At 41.1% G+C, this 23,799-nt stretch overlaps 1 protein-coding gene across 2 annotated transcripts in view; it reads right to left on the minus strand.

Moving 5' to 3' along the window:
* Nucleotides 1-23,799, minus strand: part of NELL1 (neural EGFL like 1) — a 1,003,663-nt gene that overhangs the window by 380,764 nt on the left and 599,100 nt on the right. For both annotated transcript variants that reach the window (XM_070457287.1, XM_070457286.1), the window contains exon 14: nucleotides 2,209-2,331. In XM_070457287.1, the coding sequence (XP_070313388.1) occupies nucleotides 2,209-2,331 (123 nt within the window). The remainder of the gene's footprint in view (nucleotides 1-2,208; nucleotides 2,332-23,799) is intronic.

Raw genomic sequence — 23,799 nt, forward strand, 5'->3', positions numbered from 1 at the left:
TGAAGAGTCTGCATGCTTGCCATGTCACTGCATTTACATAAATACATGTATAGATATTTATAAGTAATAAATTAGCCAAGTGATGATACTATATATACTGTTCTGTAACTTGGTTTTATTTCTTTTTTTTTCTCAAAAGTATTTCTTGTAGTATGGGTGTGTATATGCATGTGCACATGTGTGTGCATACATATGCTCAGAACTTCAAACCACTGTATTCTATTCCATGAAACAATACTCCAAATAAATTAAATCATTCCACTACTGCCAGACACTTGGGCTGTTTTCGGCTTTCAGTGAATACAAATAATGTAGCGAACATATCCCTGTACATGCAATTTTTTCTCCCTCAAAAGCATATACTTGGAACATATTTCAAGAAGTAAAATCAATGGAATCAAAAGAATCTCTCTAAGACCCTTCAGATTTACTTTAAAAGTAGATCGATTTTGTCAAATTGCCATTAAAAACTTTCACCCATTTACCTCTCAGTCATGCATGAGGCTGTTTACCCCAACCTCACTGAGACAGAATACAATCAATATTATAAGATTCTCTTCTAATCTAATGCATGAATATGGTGACTTAGTCACTGTGTATTATTTCTCATCATCAGCATGTCATCTCTGTAGAAGAATACTGCTAGAGCGCTGTGTGTCCTTGAGTAAGTAACTTAACCTTTCTGTGTCTAAATATGGTGACCTCTAAAATGGGGAGACTAATAATACCTAACTCAAAGGATTATTTCCGGGTTTTTTGTTTTTAATATAGATCTTGCCTCTTTTTCAGTGTGACGTCTGTTTCCTCTTTGGCTGATTCAGTCAGTGAATGACGGCTGACACTTTCACGGTGCCAGGTACCATTGTATTGGATGGGAAAGAGCAGGGAGACATGACCGAGTGGTCACTCTCACAGAGCTTATGAGACAGATAATATAGAAGCATAATCACACCGATGCATAATGTTCTGAGAGGTTAGTTAAGACAAATAAAGGAGGGCCTAGGACTGAGAAGTACTAGGGGTCTCCTTCTGACAGAGTGATCAGATTAAGTCTCTGAGGATGGCAGAGACTTGAGTGGAGGCCTGAAGGAAATGAGCATGGAGGCGGGGTGGGGGAGCCCGAGCACACAGCCCCAGACAGGAATGTGGCTGGCATGTGCGGGAAGAGCGCGGAATAAGGCGCTGGTGCAGAGCGAGTTCAGCGGGGAGAAGAGAGAAAAGCTCAGAGGAGTCAGGGACTGTTCTGTTCCCATTAGACAGGAGGAGTAATGGGAATTTATCCTGAATGCTGACAAAAGCCAGAGCACTGGCCTCTAAATTGTTCCAAACACAGAGAGGGGCTGAAACTTACAGCATCATATCCCAGCAGATACCTAGAGAGTGGCCATGACTGGGGTTCTCTTGCTATCTGAGCAGGGCTTTCAGAGAACAGACGCCCACCTCAGCCACCAGCACATCCATCACAGTTCTAATGAGATGGAGGAAACTGGAGCCCATTATACAGAGTGAAGTAAGCCAGAAAGAAAAACACCAATACTGGATACTAACACATATATATGGAATTTAGAAAGATGGTAATGATAACCCTATATGCAAGACAGAAAAAGAGACACAGATGTACAGAACAGACTTTTGGACTCTGGGAGAAGGCGAGGGCGGCATGATCTGAGAGAATAGCATTGAAACATGTATATTATCAAGTGTGAAACAGATCGCCAGTCCAGGTTGGATGCATGAGACAAGGTGTTCAGGGCTGGTACACTGGGAAGACCCAGAGGGATGGGATGGGGAGGGAGGCGGGAGGGGGGATCGGGATGGGGAACACATGTAAATCCATGGCTGATCATGTCAATGTATGGCAAAAGCCACTAAAATATTGTAAAGTAATTAGCCCCCAACTAATATATATAAATGAAAAAAATAAAAAACCAAACACAAGCCAACAGACAAAGCTGAAGGCGGCCATCTAGACATGGGACCATGCCCTGACCCACAAGCACATCTTCTTCCTTCTACCCCAAAGTCAGACTCAGAGCATTTTTATTCTTCCCTGAGGCACAGTGTCCTTGCCCGTTGACCCCACCAGAGACAGGAACCCTGGCCCGGGTCAGTCACCAGAAAGGCACAAAGGACCTGTGATGGGAGGGCCAATAACCCGGGCAGGGGGGCAGCTCACAGGCGGCCTCGCGCCTGCAGCAGCCAGCCTACCTCTGCAGATGGTGCCGTTGCCCACGTAGCCCGGTTTGCAGGTGCAGCTGTGCCCCTGGACGGTGTTGGTGCAGATGGCATTCTCATCGCAGTTGTGCTGCCCGCTGCCACACTCATCGTGCTCTGTTTGCAGGGTAAGAAAGAGAGACACCTTTTCGTGAGTTGGAATCTCTGACACTGGAAAAGGTAGCAGGAACTCACCAGGTAAGAATGAAAGTGACTCCCACGCATTGGGACTTTGAAATCTCAACAACCCCAGAGGATGTATGTTATTATCCTCACTGCACAGAAGCAGACGGAGTGTCAGAGAAGTCAAGAGATTTAGCCAAGTGATAATGATTGCTAAGTGTTGCTCTGAGGTCACTGCTTCCTTCATGGCTGCAAAGGTTTCTGCAGAGGCTCCAAAGCCTCTCCTCTCAAGGGGTGGGGGAGAGGGGTGTTCAATCCTGCATCTTTTCTTCCTCCTAGAAACATTTGACAATGTCCGAGGAGACGTTCGGTTGTCGGTCTTTGAGAAAGGAGATGCTCTCAGCATCTAGCGGATGGAGGGCAGGGATGCTGCTAAGCGTTCGACAATGCAGAGGACAGTGCGCCACAACAAAGAATTCAACCTCTCTGATATGTCAACAGCCCCAAGGCCGGGAAACCTTCCTGCAAAGTTGAGAAAAAGAGAAGGAAAAGAAACAAACCCACAGGAAAGAGTCCATGGCCTCTTTAGAACATGTTGGCTGGAAACCTTGGAAGCTTCCTAGGTAAAATCTGAAACTGGCCTTCATACAAAGAGAGCAAGGAGAGCCCAAAGAAAGAGGCAGACACTCCAGACTGCTAGACACAGATTTAATAAGCAAGGGGACTCACATGTGGGGCTGGTCTTGGGCGGGTGCAGGACCAGTAGATCTCTGCACTTGCCCACCAGAATCTGAAAAGTTTATATAGAGGCCTTAAAGGGTTCGGTCATGTATTCCATCCTGATGGTCTCAAAAATGCCTTGCTCTTTCAGGGTTGTGTCCTTGAAACAGCTCTGACTGTGGGAACAGTGGGCAGAATATGTATTACAAGGACAGGGATTGCATGTGGTGAATCTGATTGCCAGGCCTCAGCTCGTGGTCCAAACACCTGTCACATCCTCTCAATATCCTTCTCCAAAAGAACAAGGAGGGTAAAACTAAAGAGGAAGGCCCAGCAAACACAGCCTGGCAGAGAAGCACTAACCATTTTCACAGGGTTCAGAATTTAACCACTGTGCTGATGCCTGATGTGTAGCAATATGGTTATATATATTCAAATAGCCACAGCATCCTTAATTCACAAGACACAGGGGAAAATATATCTAACACTATGAAATGGACTGAAAGATTCCAAGTTAGAAATCAAGATTTCACAAATAACTACACTCTCCTCTCATCACTGGAAAGTTTTTATATTCACCTAAATGACTCCTCTGTAAATAAATAATATGAGAAAGTTTATGCCCTTTACTCCCTTTAACATCTGCTACTATGACTTAGAAATTTTAGGAGAAAAATCAAGTAGGGTTATTGAAGTCATAAGACTATAAAACAAAAGTTAAAATCCCAGCTAGAAACCTCAAAGAAAACAACACTAAGTGAATGTAACTAAACACTCAATATATTTGTTAAGCAAACTATTAGATCAATGTAGCAATCAAGTGAAATAACGTCTACCTTCATTATTTTTTTATTTTAAATTTCCTAAGAGGAACTAGGTTAAAGAGTCCTAGAGAAAAGTTAAATTCTGCAAAGCAGAGCTGTTTCAGTCACCCACAAGCAATAAGGTCAAGTAGATACTTGCCCATTGCTCTTAACACCTTGCATTTTTCCAAAGAAAATTTTTCTTAAGGCCGGAAGACCAACACAAACTGTCAGAGAGACATGCACAGGTTAGCAAGCAGTGTGAGGGGAGGAGATTTATGAAGACACACCTCTAGTCAGTGCTCAAATCATCTTCAGGTTGTTCCAGAAATAGTAGAGCCCTGTGAATGTCCGACCACATTTACAGACCTAGCAAGCACCTCATAAGTACAGGTGCAATACCAGAAGACGTCAAGAAGACAAAAATGTCTAAGAATAAAGGATTAGGCCCCAAGAGTTTTCAATATACTTATTTAAATCCACTTAATAAAAAATCATTAGGGTCTGTATTGGGAATACAAATGAGTAGATATGGTCCCTGCTCACATGACCGTTTTAATAGAGGTCACCAGACAGCGATATGTCACTAACCAGAACACAAGGGAGAAGCGATAAGAGTTATAAGTAGGTGACCTTATATTTTATCATATAAACAGAACATATTTTAGAGTGAAAGGGGACTTTGCTAATAAGTACACTGGAATAAGAGGCATAACTCAGAACGACCTAGGCAAACAAGCACGGCTCATGTTTGCCAAGAGAAACAAAGAGAAACCGAAAAGAAGTTCACTGGAGCGAAGAAATGCCTTCCAATAGGCAGAAAAATTTTTCTTGAAAGACGTGGTATTTGAACTAGCCTTTTAAAAACAGTCATGGCTTTCTCAGCCAGAAATGCTCAAGAAGGGCACTCCAGGTAAAAGAACAGTGTGGAGAAATATATGATTTTCTGCAACATTCCAGAAGTCTGGTCCATTGGTGTCTTTCCAGTCTCCAACCATTCCACTCCCATCAGCTTAATAAAGGCATACTTAACAAATAGAATTGAAAGATACTGAAAATGTACAATGTAATAATTTGATATACATTCGGAAAGGATTATCCCATTGGGTTAACACACCTATCCTGTTACCACTGAGGAAGGCTTTCTTACCTCTCCTGGCTATTCTTGGGAACTCTGCATTCAAATGGGAATATCTTTCGTTTTTTCCTTTGCTTTTCATTTCTCTTCTTTTCACAGCAATTTGTAAGACCTCCTGAGACAGCCATTTTGCTTTTATGCATTTCTTTTTCTTGGGGATGGTCTTGATCACTGTCTCCTGTACAATGTCACGAACCATTCTTTGGCAATGCCAAAGAATGCTCAAACTACCGCACAACTGCACTCAACTCACACACTAGTAAAGTAGTGCTCAAAATTCTCCAAGCCAGGTTTCAATAGTACATGAACTGTGAATTACCAGATGTTTAAGCTGGTTTTAGAAGAGGCAGAGGAACCAGAGATCAAATTGCCAACATCTGCTGGATCATTGAAAAAGAGAGTTCCAGAAAAACATCTATTTCTGCTTTATTGACTATGCCAAAGCCTTTGACTGTGTGTATCACAGTAAACTGTGGGAAATTCTGAAAGAGATGGGAATACCAGACCACTTGAAATGCCTCTTCAGAAATCTGTATGCAGGTTAGGAAGCAAGAGTAAGAATTGGACATGGAACAACAGACTGCTTCCAAATAGGAAAAGAAGTATGTCAAGGCTGTATACTGTCACCCTGCTTATTTAACTTATATGCAGAGTACAGCATGAGAAATGCTGGGCTGGATAAAGCACAAGTTGGAATCAAGATTGCCAGGAGAAATATCAATAACCTCAGATATGCAGATGACACCACCCTTATGGTAGAAAGCGAAGAACTAAAGAGCCTCTTGATGAAAGTGAAAGAGGAGTGAAAATGTTGGCTTAAAGCTCAACATTCAGAAAACTAAGATCATGGCATCTGGTCCAATCACTTCATGGCAAACAGATGGGGAAACAGTAGAAAGAGTAGTAGACTTTATTTTTGGGGGCTCCAAAATCACTGCAGATGGTGACTGCTGCCATGAAATTAAAAGACGCTTGCTCCTTGGAAGAAAAGTTATGACCAACCTAGACAGCATATGAAAAAGCAGAGACATTACTTTGCCAACAAAGGTCTGTCCAGTCAAAGCTATGTTTTTCCCAGTAGTCATGTATGGATGTGAGAGTTGGACTATAAAGAAAGCTGAGTGCCGAAGAACTGATGCTTTTGAACTGTGGTGTTGGAGAAGACTCTTGAGAGTCCCTTGGACTGCAAGGAGATCCATCCAGTCCATCCTAAAGAAAATCAGTCCTGAATATTCATTGGAAGGACTAACGCTTAAGCTGAAACTCCAATACTTTGGCCACCTGATGTGAAGAGCTGACTCACTGGAAAAGACCCTGATGTTGGGAAAGACTGAAAGCAGAAGGAGAAGGGGATGGCAGAGGATGAGATGGTTGGATGCCATCACTGACTCAATGGGCATGAGTTTGAGTAAACTCCAGGAGCTGGTGATGAACAGGGACGCCTTGCGTGCTGCAGTCCATGGGGTCGCAAAGAATCAGACATGGCTGAGTGATTGAACTGAACTGACCCTGTTATCTCCCAATATTCTTGAGGCAAACCCCCTTCTCTGATGAGGTGGACTGATCACTCTCTTGCAAGGGCATAAGTTGATTACTACCTCTTTAGCTTGTCATGAGGTTCCTGGACTCAAAGTACTCTCACAATGAAGTGAAAATCTATGCCTTTGCCTGGTTTCAAATACCATTTCATATGAACACTCTTGCCATGCAGGCTTCCATGTACTCTTGACACCATATGAATTTAACCCATCTTGGAGCTTTTAATAAATTTAATATCTTTCATCACTTTGGAGGCAATGATATTACAATATATGGTGATGAGATTTGCAAGTTTTATCATGGATGCCCAAAGAACTAGTTAACTTTGAGGAGACAAACTGCAGCAACTCTTCGATAACCCAGACTTTACCTTCCTCTACTTCACATGTGCTGTGCTAAGTCACTTCAGTCGTGCCAGACTCTGCAACCGCATGGACTGTAGCCCACCAGGCTCCTCTGTCCATGGGATTCTCTAAGCGAAAATACTGGAGTGGGTTGCCATGCCCTCCTCCAGGGGATCTACCCAAGCCAGGGATCAAACCCGGGTTTCTTATGTTTCCTGCACAAGCAGGTGTATTCTTTACCACTAGCTCCACCTGGGAAGCCCTCCCTCACACAGTAATAGTGAATCCAAAGTGCCCAGCATTGCGCTAAATGGTGGCAGTATCGGTTAAGTTACTAAGTTGTGTCCGACTTCTGTGACCCTATGGACTGCAGCCCATCAGGCTTCTCTCTCCATGGGATTTCCCAGGCAAGAATACTGGAGTGGATTGCCACTTCCTTCCCCAACTGAGCTAAATATTATCACATATATGTCATTTAATTCTCCCAACAACCACATGAAATATACTCATTTTACAATGAAGGAATGAAGACATTATTAAACTTAAAGATTGCATTATTAAATACTCTAACACCACAAAACTACTAAGTGGAGGAGTTTGGACTAGTGCCTCTAGACACTGGGGAAGTGATCACATGATGCCAAGAATAAAGACCATCTTTTCCTGTACTGGCCCCAAATACCCACTGAAAATCCAATCTATCCCCAAAGGACAAGAGTTTCAAAACATTTCCTCCTTATTATCTTTAGTCACGCCTAAGTTTTCAAAGTATTCAGCACCTTCAAAACTATGTTTGACAGAGATGGCCACAGAAGAAATGGTCTCCTGCTAAAAATCTCAAATCCCCTTCCAGCTGCTGGAGATGCTGTAGACAGTGTGAGACAAGCATTTGTGAGAGGTGGCAGGACATAGAGGCAAGAGGTTCTAGAGGCACACAGCCTGGGTTAGATGATCCTGGATATGCCACTTAGTAGCCATAGGCATTTGAGTGACTCAAACAGCCAGTCTTCTTAGCTTCCATATGTAAAACGTGAATAGGATACAACCCATCTCCTAGGGTTGTGATGAGGATTCAGTTAATACAGATATGATATTTATTACAGCATAGTAACTAGTAAGTGCTCAATAAGTGTAAACTAGTTCATTATCATTGTTACTACTACTACTACTGCTAGTAGTATTACTCCTTTTTCCCACTACTATTAGTTACTTGTAAGCAGACTTATTGCTGAATGGCAGTTAAGCTGCTTAAGAAAACTTTAAGGGATGAAAGTTCAGGCAGGAAAGCTGTGAACAGGTAGAACTCCGAATACACTTAAATTAGAATACCTCTTTGAAGATATTGGGCTTCCCTGATAGCACAGTTGATAAAGGATCCGCCTGCAATGCAGGAGACCCCGGTTTGATTCCTGGGTCGGGAAGATCCACTGGAGAAGGGATAGGCTACCCACTCCAGAATTCTGGCCTGGAAAATTCCATGGACTGTATAGTCCATGGGGTCACAAAGAGTCAGACAGGACTGAGTGACTTTCACTTTTGAAGATATTAAACAAAGAAACATTTGCTTAGCTTCAATTATAGTTCCCAAGAAACAAGACTATAGATTGGGAAGCTGAAGGATTTATGTTTAGGATTGTTGATATACAAACCAGCTTGATTATAGTAAATTTGGAGTATCAAACCTCTCAAGACAAAGAACTAATGATGTGGCATCAAACTCTCCAAACTGACGATAATTAATGTTATGTTGGCTAATATTTAATTTAATTAATATTTAATTAATTAGTTGGCTAATACTTAATGAGTGTTCATTAAGCATTGTCATTATCACATGGATCCTTTCTCCCTTCTCTTTTTCATGGGATGGCTCAGAAGGACTCCCATCCACTTCTGTAACCATTTTCAATTAACATACTTTTTCTTAGTGAATTAAGCAGGATCCAAACAAGCTACTGAAACAGTCACTACAGCTGTGACTGCAAAAGTCTTACATTTGGGATCTGACTGGCTACAGCTTCACTTTGTTCAAAGTGATCTAGTTTGCATTTAAAAAAAAAATGTTTTAGTGACCTCACTGGGATATGGCAAGCAGGTCTTATAAGTCATATTTCACAGATGAAATTGGAGGTTGGAGCATCTATAAGTATAAAGATAGTAAGTTGTATGTCAAAGACTCGAACCCCAATATCCTCATTCTTTCTCCTGCATTATTTACAAACCCCCAGAGTATTATGAAGCTATTCAAACATCAACAATGTTGGTCACAATGTAGATAATTTCTTTTACCTTTAAAAAAAAAAAAAAACTATAGAGTACCGAAAGCTGCAAAAGTAGTTCAAAGTTTCCCTGATCTCCTTCACCCAGTTTCTCTCCATAGCGCCATCTTATATAGCAGTCATGTCATATCTATAGCCATCTTATATAGCAGTTGCGTCATATCTAAACCAGGAAACTGACATTCGTGTATCACTGCAAGTAGTCTACAGAACTATTTAGTTCATACCATGTTTTCCAACTGCATTCATGTTGTGTTTATGTATATATGGGTGTAGTTCTCAGCACTTGGTATAAATTTGTATAACCACAACCACCACAATCATGCTATGTCTTTGTGTTTATACCTATCCACACTACCCCTCATCACCCCCAATTCCTGGCCTCTGTCAACCGCTAATCTCGTTCTCCATAGTTGTCATTTAGACAATGTTATACCGTGGCATTATGCAGTTCAGTAAACTTTGAGACTGACTTTTCAAAAAATAGATTTACTGCCCCTGAGTTGCATTCAGACTGTTGTAGCATCAACAGCTCATCTCTTTTTATTGCTGTGTAGTAGTCCATTGGAACGATGCATCAGTTTGTTCAACCATTCACATGCTGAAGGGACTTGGATTGTTTCCTGCGCTTCACAGCTCTGAAAAAAGGTGCTGCAAACATCTGTGCACAGGTTTTTATGTGGCTATATTTTCATTACTCTGGGATAAATATCCAAGAGTGTGATTATAGGGGCATCTGGTAAGTGACTGTTCTGTTTTGTAAGAAACTACCAAATGAGCTTCCAGAATGGCTGTACTAATTTTACATTCCCACTGTCAATGCATGAGTGATCATTTCTCTACATCATTGCTAGCACTTGGAACTGTCATTTTTATGATTTTAGTCATTCATATTGTGTGTGTTATGATACCACATTGAGATCTTAATTTGCCATTTTACTAATAGCCAGTGATGATAGCATCTTTCCACATGTTCCTTTGCCATCTATATCTTTGGTGAAATGTCTTTTGCTGATTTTACAACTGGGTCTTTTTTTCTTTTCTGTTGAGTTTTGACAATTCTTCATATATTCCAGATATAAAGCCTTCATTGGATATGTGATTTGCAGATATTTTCACAGTTTCTGGCTTGTATTTTCATCCTGGTTGCAGCCTTTCACAATGCAAAATGTTTTACTTTTGATGAAATTCAAGTTACCAATTTTTCATTTTATTAATAGTGCATTAGATATCACATGTAAGAACTCTTTCTCTAGCCCTAGATCTCAAAGATTTCCTCCCATTTTTTTCTTAACAGTTTTGTACTTCTACCTCTTAGATTATAAGTTTGTGACCCATTTTGAATTTATTTTTGCATATGGTAAGAAGTTTAGGTTTTGGCCTATGCATGTCATTTGTTGAAGAGGCTACTTTTCCTTCATTGAATTGAAAAAGCTTGTGCCAAAAGCAGTTGTTTGTATTTGTGTTCTTCTCTTTCCTGATTCCCTATTCTGTTTCACTGATTTGTGTGTGTGTATTGATTGCACTGCCAATTCCACACTGCTGTGAGTATTGTGAGTATAGAAAGCCTTCATATCATATAACAGTAATTCCCTTCACTTTACCCTTTCCATTTTGTTTTAGTCATCTTAGTTTCTCTCCCTTTCAGCCTAAATATTAGATACTGTTTGCCCATTTCTAGAGAAAATCTTGCTGGGATTTTCACAGGAATTTTATTAAATGTATCAGTTTGTGGAGTATTGACATCTTTACTATATTGAACCTTCTAACCTGTAAACACAGTATGTTTCCCCATTTACCTACACTTTTATTTCTTCTATCCGTGTGTTGCAATTTTCAGCACACAGACCCTGTACATATTTTATTAGATTTATAACTAGGAATTTGACTTTATTTCAGAGAGATTGCATATGATGTTATTCTTTTAATTTTAGTGTCTATGTATCACTTGATAGTATAAGGAAATAAAATCAATTCTGTGTGTTAATCTTGAACAGCTTGTGACTCTGCTGAACTCACTTATTAGTTGCACAGTTTTCCTGTAGATTCTTCAGAATTGAGTCCATAGGCAAGCATGTCATCTGTAAGTAGGATTAGCTTTATTTCTTCCTTTCTGATCTGCATGCTTTTAACTTTCTTGTGTTGCCACCTGTATTCTGTCAGCTAAGATTTCCGGAGCTGTGTCACACAGGAATGAGAGCATACCATCACTGTTTGTGCCCAACCAGTGTTAGGGAGAAACGAATCAGTCTTTCAGCATTAAATGTAATGGTAGTTCCACGTCACACAGCCTCGTCCATGCCGGTGGAGGTGGAGGTTCTGATGGAGCCCCGGCACTGAAGTCAGGGGGAGATAGACTGCCCATCACCTTGCCTTGCCCTGGCTTTGCACAGCCTGTGTGCTGCTGGCCCAGCTCCATGCTGGGCCCACTGACATCCCAAGGGAGGGACTTCTAGCACCACCTGCTTCTGCCAAGCAGGTTTCCTACCATCATATGGTTCAAGGAGGGTGAGTTTTCAGAAAGGTTTTCTGTTCTATTAGGCCCCCTTTTCTAGTTCTTTCTCAAGGAGCAGTCTTGCCTCTGTGCCTATCTGTGGATTCAGGTTCCAGACTTCTTCAGCTTCCCATCTGAGAGACACCAGAGGCAAAACGAAAACAGAGAACCCAACACATTCTTGTTCATCCCCCAGAGCTGCTATGTAGTCCATCTTCTTCTACCTACCTTTCAGAGTCTACCTGGGCCTTTGTTGTGTTATAGCCAAGGGTTTTTTAGTTGTTAAGGACCTGGGAGGAATGGGGATAGTCCAACTTGGCCAGAATCATAAGTCTTCAGTGTGTTTAATTTTTAGGAAAATATTCACTTTCCTTCACTTTTTCAAAAAGACAAATCCCTAATAATTGGAATTTTTCATAAACATGAACACATTTAATTGTTCAGCATATTTCTGAGCAGACATTATGATTTAGATATTGCTCTAAAAGTGGTGTACCACTCCTATGAATTAAATACTACCATCCATATTTTCTAAATGAAGAAATGGGAAGAGAGAGGCTTTAAGTGGTCCAAGGGGTAGAATGGAAGAGTCAAACCAAGCCAGTTACAGTCAAATCATGGCAGAAGAATTAGCACCATAATCCCTTATCAAACCATCATTTCATTGATTTTTCTTTCTAAATGTCTTTCAGATTCATTCTTTTATCTTCATTTCTACCACCCTCATTGATGCTACCATCATCTTACCCACGTCTAAGTGGTCAATACTTGAGCTCTTCCTGTAACTTCCGAATGGAACTCTCATAATCACGGTTCATTTTTCAATTCATCCTTTGGAATTCAAAGGTGATCATCTTACAGTCTTTTCTAAAACTGCTCAGTTACTTTTCACTGGTCTTAAAATGTGGTGAAACATTGTTAATGTAACCTCTTCAGCCCGTCATGGGTTCGCCTGCACCTGACTGTCTCAGTTCATTTTCTCATTTGTCTGCTCAGCTCCTACCACAAGGCTTTATTTGCTGCTTCAAAAGGGCTTTGTCTGCTTGGGTCACAGGCACTTTCACATGCTCTTCCTTCTTAGCCATTTTAACAGTTGCTTATCCTGGGTACCCAGTTCAGTCCTCACCTCCTCAGAGAAAAGAAGGCTCAATTTCCTTGCTCGGCAAGATTCCCCTATAATATGTGGCTCAGACAGTGAAGAATCCGCTTGCAATGAGGGAGACCTGGGTTTCATTCCTGGGCTGGGAAGATCCCTTAGAGGAGGGCATGGCAAGCCTCTCCAGTTTCTTGCCTGGAGAATCCCATGGACAGAGGAGCCTGGTGGGCTACAGTCACGGGGTCACAAAGAGTCAGACACGACTGAGCAACTGGACAACAACAGCAAGGAGAATTAAGAAAAGGAAAAGGTAATTGAATCAGGCAGCTGGGGAAAACTTAGATGGGAAGAGCTTATAAATGAAATACAGTCAGGTAATGATGTGTTGATAAATTCATTTATCACAGTGACTGCAGGAAAAGGAGAAAGGAATGAGGTTTAAGGAGCTCTCTCTGAGGCAGGCCACTTCCTTCATAAAGAATCGCTAAAGACACAACTCCTAGACTCTGAGAAATACTTGCAAAGCATGCATCTTTTAAGCAACTTAAATCCAGAATATATAAAGAACCTTTACAACTCAGTAATAAAAAAGTAACACAGTGAGAAAATGGGGAAAGTATTTAAATAGACATTTTGCTAAAGCATACATATAAATCTCTAGTAAACACATGAAAGGATTCTCAACATCTTTAGTCATGAAGGAGACCCACAGTAAAATCACAGTGACCACGTCACACACACAAGAATGACTATAATGAAGACCAACAACAGAAATTGTCTATAAAAAAGTAAAGAAACTGAATCCCTTGTACACTGAATGGGAATGTGAAATATTTGGAAACTACTTGGCAGTTCCACAAACTACTGAATATAAGATTTCACATGCTCCAGCAATTCTGCTTCTAGGCATACACTTGAGAAAAATGAAAATATATCCACACACAGATTCACACAGGAATATTCATACTAGTATCATTCATAATAGCCAAAGGTGGAAACAACCCATAAAGACATTAACAGATGATTGCATACAGAAAATGTGGTATATCAATATAATGGGATATTTTTCAGTAATGAAAAATAATGAAGCAGAACTTCCTTGGTGGTCCAGGGGTTAAAACTGCACTTGCAATGCAGGGGGTGTGGGTTCAATCCCCAGTGGGGGAACTAAGAGCCCACATGCAGTGTGGTGCCAAAAAAAGAGTTTCTGTAAAGAAAGAAAAGAAGCACTGCTACATACAACAGCATGTATCATGGATAAACCTCAAAAACATTTGCTAAGTGCAAGAAGTCAATCACCTGCTTTATGTTCTCATTTATATAAAATATCCAGACGGCAAATCTATAGAGTCATAAACTAGGTAAGTGGCTACTTAGGCCTAAATTCAAGGGAATGGATATAAGTTTTCTCCTTGGGATGATAAAAATGTTCTAAAGTTAAAGTATTATAATGGAAGTGTAACTCTGAAAATACACTTAAAACAACTGAACCGTCCTTTTTTGGTAAAGATTTTTGTTTGTTTGAATTTGTCACTCTCACTGAGATAGCTTTTGTTCTAATTAGTATGGGTTAGTAAAACACTGTTGTTTTTTTGCTTGCTTGTTTGGGGGGTTATTTTTTTACCCACACCCAGCATATTGCAGGATGGGATCAAACCTGGGCCCCATGAAGTGGAAATGTGAAGTCCTAACCACAGCACTGCCAGGGAATTCCCCGAACTATACATTTTTAAGGAGGAGAACTTTATGCTACATACATTATACCTCAATAAAGCTGTTAAAAATTGCTAAGGATAAAGTTCTTAATTTTTGTTCTTAATTGCTAAGTATAAAGTTCTGGCATGTTTATCTCTGGCCATGTCTTAAAACAAGGATGGAAAGACTCATCAGATATCATTCTTGGGAGAAATGTTCTGCAAAGGAGACTAAGAAATGATAGTTATTTTGCTAATATCCTAGGGACATGCCACATTTCCTTAATTAAAAAAACAACATTTATTTAATAGTAATATTGGGGGAAGGAGGAAGAAGTAATTTTATTTATTTATTTATATATATATATTGCATTAATTCCCAGTTTCTTAAATGTGAAATCTGAAAATCTGTTCTTCAAGTTCAAGGACAAATGTTCTTTGCAATCTAACACAGTGCGTGAATTTGAGAAACAATTTCCTAAGTCAGAGTAAATACAACTCTAGGCCCTGTAAGCCCTCTATTTGCCAGAATGGACAACTATATCTCACTTATTATTGAAACCCACCCCACCCTATTTGCCCTTTGTGGGATTCTATCACGGTTCTGTGGGTCTCAGGCAAAGCCTTGTGGGAAGGCTGTCTGAGTTCCACACTGGTTATCCCTCTGGCCCATTAAAAGGAGGCTTGAAGCCTTGCTTTGTTGTTGTTCTGTCACTAAGTCATGCCCAACTCTTTATTACCCCATGGACTGCAGTGCGCCAGGCTTCCCTGTCCTTCACCATCTCCCAGAGTTTGTTCAAACTCATGTCCATTGAGTCAATGATGCCATCCAGCTCTCTCATCCTCTGTCTCCCCCTTCTTCTCCTGTCTTCAATCTTTCCCAGCATCAGGGTCTTTTCCAAAGTGTGGGCTCTTCACATCATGTAGCCAAAGGATTGGAGCTTCAGCATCAGTCCTTCCAAGTGAATCGGCTGATTTCCTTTAGGATTGACTGGTTTGATCTCCTTGTAGTCCAAGGGACTGTCAAGGGTCTTCTACAGCACTAGAGTTTGAAAGCATAAATTCTTCAGTGCTCAACCTTCTTTACGGTCCAACTCTCACATCTGCACATGACTAATGGAAAACTACAGCTTTGACTATATGGACTAAATGGACCTTTGTTGGCAAAGTGATGTCTCTGCTTTTTAATACACTGTCAAGAAGAAAGGAATGGCAAACCACTTCAGTATTTTTGCCTTGAGAACCCCATGAACAGCATGAAGGGCTGCCATTCACCTGCTAAACTCTGGGGCTGAAATCTTTGCCAAGAGCAGGTACGCCAGTAGTTGGAACCCGAATTTTGAGGTCCACAGTATACCCATTATTCACCCACTCCTGGGGACACCAATGAAGAGTCTAGAGGCCTCTATCTTCCCTCTCCTGGGGCTAAACTAACATAGCTTAAACTACTTTTACTACTTCCCAAATGCCAAGCCCTATAATCCCAGTTCCCTCTGGGAGATTCAGTCTCCAATGTTTTCTTCTTTCTTTTTTAAAATGAGGTAGCATTATACAAATTTCATGCATATGACATTATATTTCTATTTCTGTATACACTACAGTGTTAGTTCAGTTCAGTTCAGTCGCTCAGTCATGTCTGACTCTTTGTGACCCCATGGACCACAGCACGCCAGGCCTCCCTGTCTATTACCAACTCCCGGAGTTTACTCAAACTCATGTCCCTTGAGTCGGTGATGCCATCCAACCATCTCATCCTCTGTTGCCCCCTTCTCCTCCTGCCCTCAATCTTTCCCAGCATCAGGGTCTTTTCAAATGAGTCAGCTCTTCGCATCAGGTGCTGGAGTTTCAACTTCAGCACCACCAAAACTTCAATTTCTCTCTGTCATCATAGAGTTGACCCCCTTATCCCATTTTGCATCCCCAAACATTTCCTTCTGATAACTGCTGCTCTGTTCTCTGTACCTATGTGTTTGATTTTGTTTGGTTTTTTTTATATTTCACATGAATGAAATCATATGGTATTTGTCTTTCTTCATCTGACTGATTTCACTTAGCATAATGCCCTCAAAGGCCATCCATGTTGTCATAAATGACAAGATTTCATGTTTGATGGCTGACTAGTATTTCACTGTATATATACATGTATGCCGCATCTTCTTTATCCACTCATCTGTCAGTAGACCCTTAAACTGTTTCCAGAAAAAAGTGTACTAAGTCTTCCCATTGGAAAAGAGGCTTGCATCTCTAGGACCAAAAGCTATTCTCAACTCAAAACCGTGAGTAGGAATATGGGTAGAACAGATGTGGCAGAATCACTACAGAAGCAAAAACAAAAAGTGGAAGGAAGTCAGTTCCCATCCTTTCTGGTGTGTGTGTGATCTACATAAAATAATCTTTCACTTTCATTATTATTTTCTGTAATATATACCCTTTCTAATTCCTCCACAGCAGGGAGAAACAAACCACAGTGTAGTTAACTCAATCAAGTGCTTTTCTATTTGGATATACAGTACTATATATTAAGTATGGCATGTTATATATAATATATATTAATCACTTACACATATTTGTACATGAATAAAAACATCTATAAAAATGCATATTAAGCCATTAGCAATGATTTACACTGGGAAGTTGGATAGAGGATAAATGGAAGACATTTTACTATTTACTTCATTCAGTTTGTACTTATGAATTTTTTACAAACAACAAGTATCTTTTATTGCTAAAAAAAAAAAGTGCTTGTTTTTTAAGGAAAAGGAAAATGCTTTCAGTGCAACCAAGTTTGTATCAAAAAGACAAAGTTTGGGAGGCTGACAGATTTGCATGCGAATCTTAGTACTGGATACAAATCCCAGAGAGATTTGACAAATTCTTTACACCACAGTTTCTATGGATGTAAAACAGATAATGACAGCATGACCAGGAGTAGAAAGCCAGGCTTAGTGTCTGATTCATCAGATCCAAACTGATTATACTATGAAAAAGACATTCAGAAAACACTTATACAGTGAATGTTACTGGGAATAAACTTTGTGAGACATCTTTGTGAAATAAACTTTCTGAAATCATTTTGGGCACACAGTGGATGCTCCAAAAATGGCAGAGGCTGCCACCACCACCATCATCAACATCATCACGGTGTGATGTTTGCCTGCCTTTTCCATGAGCTCTTCCTCAATAACTGTAGGAAGATACTACTAGGAGCTTTCTTACTTTCCTTTATGTTCCCAAGGCTCTGAATCCAAATCCAGCTCTGTTGCTTGCTCTCTGAATCTCAGCATTGTCGCCAAAAATTGGAAGCAATAAGATCCATCCTGCAGAGCTGCTGGGAAGAGTAACTGATCAAGCATGAAGAAGTGTCTAGTGTGTACCAGCTAAGCAATACAGATTCAGTAAATGTTAGTTTTGTTCCACAGGGATAATTTAGCAATGCATCATTAAACTACAAAATTAATGAAGAGCTGAACTGCACTCCAGTGTTTCTGGGTTTCTTTTAAACACCTATCCATTAGAAATATCCAAAATGAAAATAAAAGAAAGATGTGAAACTGCTGTTGCACTTTGGCTTTATGGAATGGTCACAAAAGCATCCCCAAAGTGACCCTTTTCTCTTTTTGCTGTGAAGAGCTGGATGGCTATTGTGTAGGCTCCACAACTACCCAGAGAGATTCTGAAGAGAACTGTCTAAATATGAAACATGGAGAGAAAATGAACGCTATATCGATGTTTTTCTTTATCACAGAAGTTTGCTTTCTCCTTCAGGAATTCTTGACACGAATGTATTGGTCTTTCTCTGTCTGAAGCAAGGTGATGGTGCAGAAAAACAAGGAATCTGGGAAGAAGACTGGCCAAAGGGAAAAGTCTCTTTTGCTTCCGTTTTAATACATGATTATGACTTCCCTTGTGCTCTTGGGCTAGCTGACTCATGAAGCCCCAGAGAAAAAGAGAATAGAATTAAAGGGACACACAGAACCCTGAAAATGTGCTAGTCCTATTACCCTGCTTTCCAATGTGTCCCTTTGTTCCCTTTGAATTCCTTCTCCATCCCCAACTGTAGTGGGTTGAATAGTGCTTCTTCCCCAAATTCATGTCCGCTGGAAACTCAGGATGTGACCTTAACAAGAAACAGGGTCTTTGCACATGTCATTAGTTAAGATGAGGCCATAATGGATTAAGGTGGACCCTAAATGCCCTGACTGATACCCTTTCAAGAAGAGAACACATAACAGGAAGAAGGCCCTGTGCAGCTAGAGAGACAGCCTGGACCACACAGCCGCAAGTCAAGGAGCACCAGAGCACCTAGAAGACAGAAGAGATACGGGAGGGCTCCCCCCTCAAGGCTGTGGAGGGAGTGTGGCCCTGCTGGCTCCTCGATTTTGGATCCTGACCTCCAGAACTGTGAAAGAAAGCTTCCCTGTGGTTTTAAACCACTGAGTGTGGCAGTTTGTTATGGCAGCGCTAGAAAACTAATTTGCCAGTATTATGTTTAATTGTTCAACCACTGAGGTGTTAGGATGACAGTGGGGAACCAAGTCCTGATGCCCTTCATGTTTCCCAGAAGGGAGACCCGGGAGGATTGAAAGAAAGAGGGCCGAGGATACAAACTGCATAATGAAACCATGTGACAGTGCTTTCAAGGGGCAGGGAAGAGCAGGTATTTGAGACACACATGCTGAGTTTGAACCCCAGTCCCTACATAAAGCAACTCTAAGGTATCAGTAAGTCACTTAAACCTTCGGAGACCCCATGTCCCCATTTTTAAAAAGAGATGATGCCACCTACTTGCTGTGGAGTTGGGAGTATTAAGAAAGATGTAATTTGAAAGCTTTGCACAGTTTCTAACACATAATACTAGATGCTCAGTAACTGGTAGTTTTGGTTTTTTGGTGGCTCAGAGGTTAAAGCGTCTGCCTGCAATGTAGGAGACCTGGGTTCAATCCCTGGGTCGGGAAGATTCCCTGGAGAAGGAAATGGCAACCCATTCCAGTATTCTTGCCTGGAGAATCCCATGGATGGAGGAGCCTGTTGGGCTACAGTCCAAGGGGTCGCAAAGAGGTGGACACAACTGAGCAACTTCACTTTCACTACTTTTTAGTCTAGGACTTGGAAAATCAGGATACTTCAAATATGCCAGGCCATATATCCAGGCAAAACTATAACTCAAAATGACACATGCACCCCTATGTTCATAGCAACACCGTTAATTGTCAAGACATGGAAGCAACCTAAGTGTTCACTGACAGATGAATGGATAAATACATGTAGCCTATTTATAAAGGAATACCAGTCTGTCTTTAAAAAAGAATAAAATATTGCCATATGCATTAACTTTCGTGCATGCTAAGTCGCTTTAGTCATCTATAACTCTTTGTGACCCCATGGACTGTAGCCTGCCAGGTTCCTCTGTCCAAGGCATTCTCCAGGCAAGAATCCTGGAGTGGGTTGCTATACCCTGCCTCCAGAGCAACATAGATGGACCTAAAGATTATCATACTAAGTGAAGTAAGTCAGAAAGAGAAAGACAAATACCATATGATAGCATTTACATGTAGAATCTAAAACATAACACAAATGAACCTACCTACAAAACAGAAACAGACTCAAAGGTATAAAAGACAGATCTGTGGCTGCCAAGAAGAAGAGAGGGTGGGGTGGGGGGATGGAATGGACTTTGGGGTTAGCAGATGCAAACTATTATATATAAAATGGATTAAAAATAAGTTCTATGGTATAACACAGGGAACTCATTCAATATCCTGTGATAAACTATAATAGAAGAATGAAAAAGAATATATATGTACATATATATATGTATATGTACACACACACATATACATATATAACTGAATCACTTTGTTGAACAGCAAAAAATTAACACATTATAAATCAACTACACTTCAATAAAATTAATTTTACACACACCACACACACACATGCCAGGCCAATTATCAAAGTAAATGCCATTCTAAAAATATTGAAGGGTGTCTCTATTAAGCTTGAAAGAGGCTTACAATCTGCCTGTACCGTCTCAGTTCTCTGATGAGTACTCCTAGGAATCTGTATTAACAAGAAAATCCCTAGAGCATGCAAAGGAAGACTTCAAGCTCTCTCAGCCTCATGGACTGGAAGGTACACTCTTCTGGTTGACCATCCGTAATGCGTTGCCCATTTCCTCCCGTGTTACTGGGAGAGTCCACCCAGCATAGGGTATGATACCAGCTACTTTCCAAGATCCTCAACACCGAGATGACTGGAGGCCCAGTGGGCTTAGGTAAGTGTGCTGGGAGGTTTCTGCAATTGATTCCCTCCATGAATGAAGTGGAAAAATAAAGAGGAGGAGGAGGCAGAGGAAGAAGAGATACTTCATCATGAAAATGTTGTGGTCCTCTCCTGGGCTTTTGTTGTCTTCTTTACCCCTCCAAATCAGACATGTTCAAGATTTTCAAGATTTCAAAAGCAACTTTCTTCAACACTATGTAATTATTCAGCTTATATTATATGCTAACAATATGCTCAGCAGAGGGGATACAAGGGTAAAGATAGACATTGGTCCTGTCTTCTTAGGAAGGCTCTTTTTAAAGCCTATTCAGTTCAGCTGCTCAGTCATGTCCAACTCTCTGCGACCCCATGAACCACAGCACGCCAGGCCTCCCTGTCCATCATCAACTCCCAGAGTCTACCCAAACCCACGTCCAATGAATCAGTGATGCCATCCAACCATCTCATCCTCTGTCATCCCCTTCTCCTCCTGCCTTCAATCTTTCCCAGCATCAGGGTCTTTTCAAATGAGTCAGCTCTTCCCATCAGGTGGCCGAAGTATTGGAGTTTCAGCTTCAACATCAGTCCTTCCAATGAATGCCCAGAACTGATCTACTTTAGGATGGATTATTATCTAGAGACAAATCAAGCCCTCTAGTCACAGATAGTAAGCACTAGAAATAATAATACAAAACAAGAGAACATAATCCAGGTGAGGAGTTAGGGAAGACTTCCTGGAGGAAGTAACATTTAATGAGAGAACTAAATGGGAGTTAGGTAGGCAAAATGAAACACGTGATCAACTTTGAAAATAATTATAAATAAAACAGCAAACAAACTGAGTCTAATTGTCAAAGCAACACTAGAGTTCATACAGTAAATCATTACAGCAAAGTGACGGTTCCATAGAAATTGCCCCAATGTTTCCATTGCCTGGTATGGAAACACAGGCAGAGGAAATAACCCCATTTACATAATGAATATGCACTTGTGGGCCAGGATTTCTTCCAAAGGAAAAGGAAGCTGCTTGATATAGGTGTCCCATGACTGTCTCTCCACCTTTGGGTAACTCCCCTAATGTTTACAGATAAAAACAAATATCATCTTCTCCTCTGGGTCTGTGGCAGAGTTTCTAAATATGGGCAAAACCATATCTCCCAGCTCACATGCTATTCTGCAATATAATCTCACCCTTCCCTGAGTCATGAAGACCAATCTATTCCTCCCGTACAAATACATTTGTAATCAAGGGAATGTGGCAGAAACCATGTCACATGACTTCCAAGGTGAAGGTCAGAAAGAGTCTGGCAGTTTCTGGATGCCCCATCCCCGGATGTTACCCCCCAGATCCCAGTGCCAGGTGGTGAAAGGCTGAAGACACAAGGCCAGGCGCCTATGTGTGCACGCTCCAGGTGGCGGTCCCAGCTGAGCCCAGCCTTCAAGAAATATCAGCCCAGGCACCAGACACGTGAGGACAGAAGCCCTCGGAAGATGACACTGCTCAGTTGTTTGAGACTTCTTCCCAGCCCTTTAAGATTTCCCAGCTGAGGCCCAGGTATCAAGGAGATGCAAGCCATCCCTGCTGGGCCTTGTCTAGATTATTCATCCACAGAATTTATGAGTAGAGTGAATGCTGGTTGTTTTGCATGACTAAGTTTGAGGTGTCCATCAGACAGCAATAGATTCCTAGGACAACATCCACGGCTTTGTGCCCATGGCGTGATGGGACACAGAAACTGAATGAGGTTTTCATGGAGCTGGGATGAAATGAAATCAAAGCACCTGGAAAGACTGTGTTCATTCCTCTGAGACAGCCTTCCATCTTCAGAATGAGGTATACTAAAGGATAACTCACTGTCAGTAGTTTCATACCATTTCTCTCTGCAGTGTTTTCAGTTATCACCTGACATAGACAGGCCCTAAAATGAACCTAAGGAAGAGCAATTTTGCAACACTCATACTAATGCATATATATGGAATTTAGAAAGATGGTAATGATAACCCTATATGCAAAACAAAAAAAGAGACACAGATGTACAGAACAGACTTTTGGACTCTGTGGGAGAAGGCGAGGGTGGGATGTTTCGCGAGAACAGCATTGAAACATGTATATTATCTAGGGTGAAACAGATCACCAGCCCAGGTTGGATGCATGAGACAAGTGCTCAGGGCTGGTGCACTGGGAAGACCCAGAGGGATCAGGTGGAGAGGGAGGTGGGAGGGGGGATCAGGATGGGGAACACATGTAAATGCATGGCTGATTCATGTCAATGTATGACAAAAACCACTACAATATTGTAAAGTAATTAGCTTCCAACTAATAAAGATAAATGGAAAGAAAATTAAAAAAAAAAAAAGAATCTAAAAAAAAAAATAGATTTTCGTCAACTACATGACCTCCCTGGGAATTTCAAGGTATATGTTTATAGAGTTGGTAAAACCTGCCACCAAATTCTATATTCAGTTCCTCTGGTTGATACTGTCTAGCAATGTGTTCACAGGAGAGGAAGTAGAAAATCAGAGCAGAGCCAAAGGTTTTTCTGGAGAATTTCTAGGTCAGAGCATAGATAATGGTCAGAGATTAAGGTTTTGTCCTCTCTAAAGGTGGTAAAGTGAAGGAATTAGAAATTGGAGCTCTGGACACACAAAGTCTCAAGTTAAAGTTCTTATTTTCTTACTGTGGCTATCAGAACTTTTAAATGTGGCTAGCACTGTGCAGGCGGCACTAGTGGTAACAAATCTGCCTACCAATGCAGGAGGCATAAGAGATGGGGGTTTGATCCCTGGGTTGGGAAGATCCCCTGGAGGAGGGCATGGCAACCCACTCTAGCATTCTTACCTGGAGAATCCCATGGACAGATGAGTCTGGTGGGCTATGGTCCATAGGGTCGCAGAGTCAGACACGACTAAAGCGACTTCCCATGCACGCACAGCATTGTGCATCTCCTGGGCATTGCTGTAATACCAGGTGTTTCTTAAATGTGGGCAGGAAAAAAACACAGGAACAGGAGTACCTCTAAGAAGATTTGCACATTCTTAATCCCAAGTTTGTTTTTTTTCCATAAAAGTAGGACATACCCAGCAATCTAAAACTCTG

The sequence above is a fragment of the Odocoileus virginianus genome, chromosome 28 (assembly GCF_023699985.2).
Source record: "Odocoileus virginianus isolate 20LAN1187 ecotype Illinois chromosome 28, Ovbor_1.2, whole genome shotgun sequence".
NCBI classification, from domain to species: Eukaryota; Metazoa; Chordata; class Mammalia; order Artiodactyla; family Cervidae; genus Odocoileus; species Odocoileus virginianus.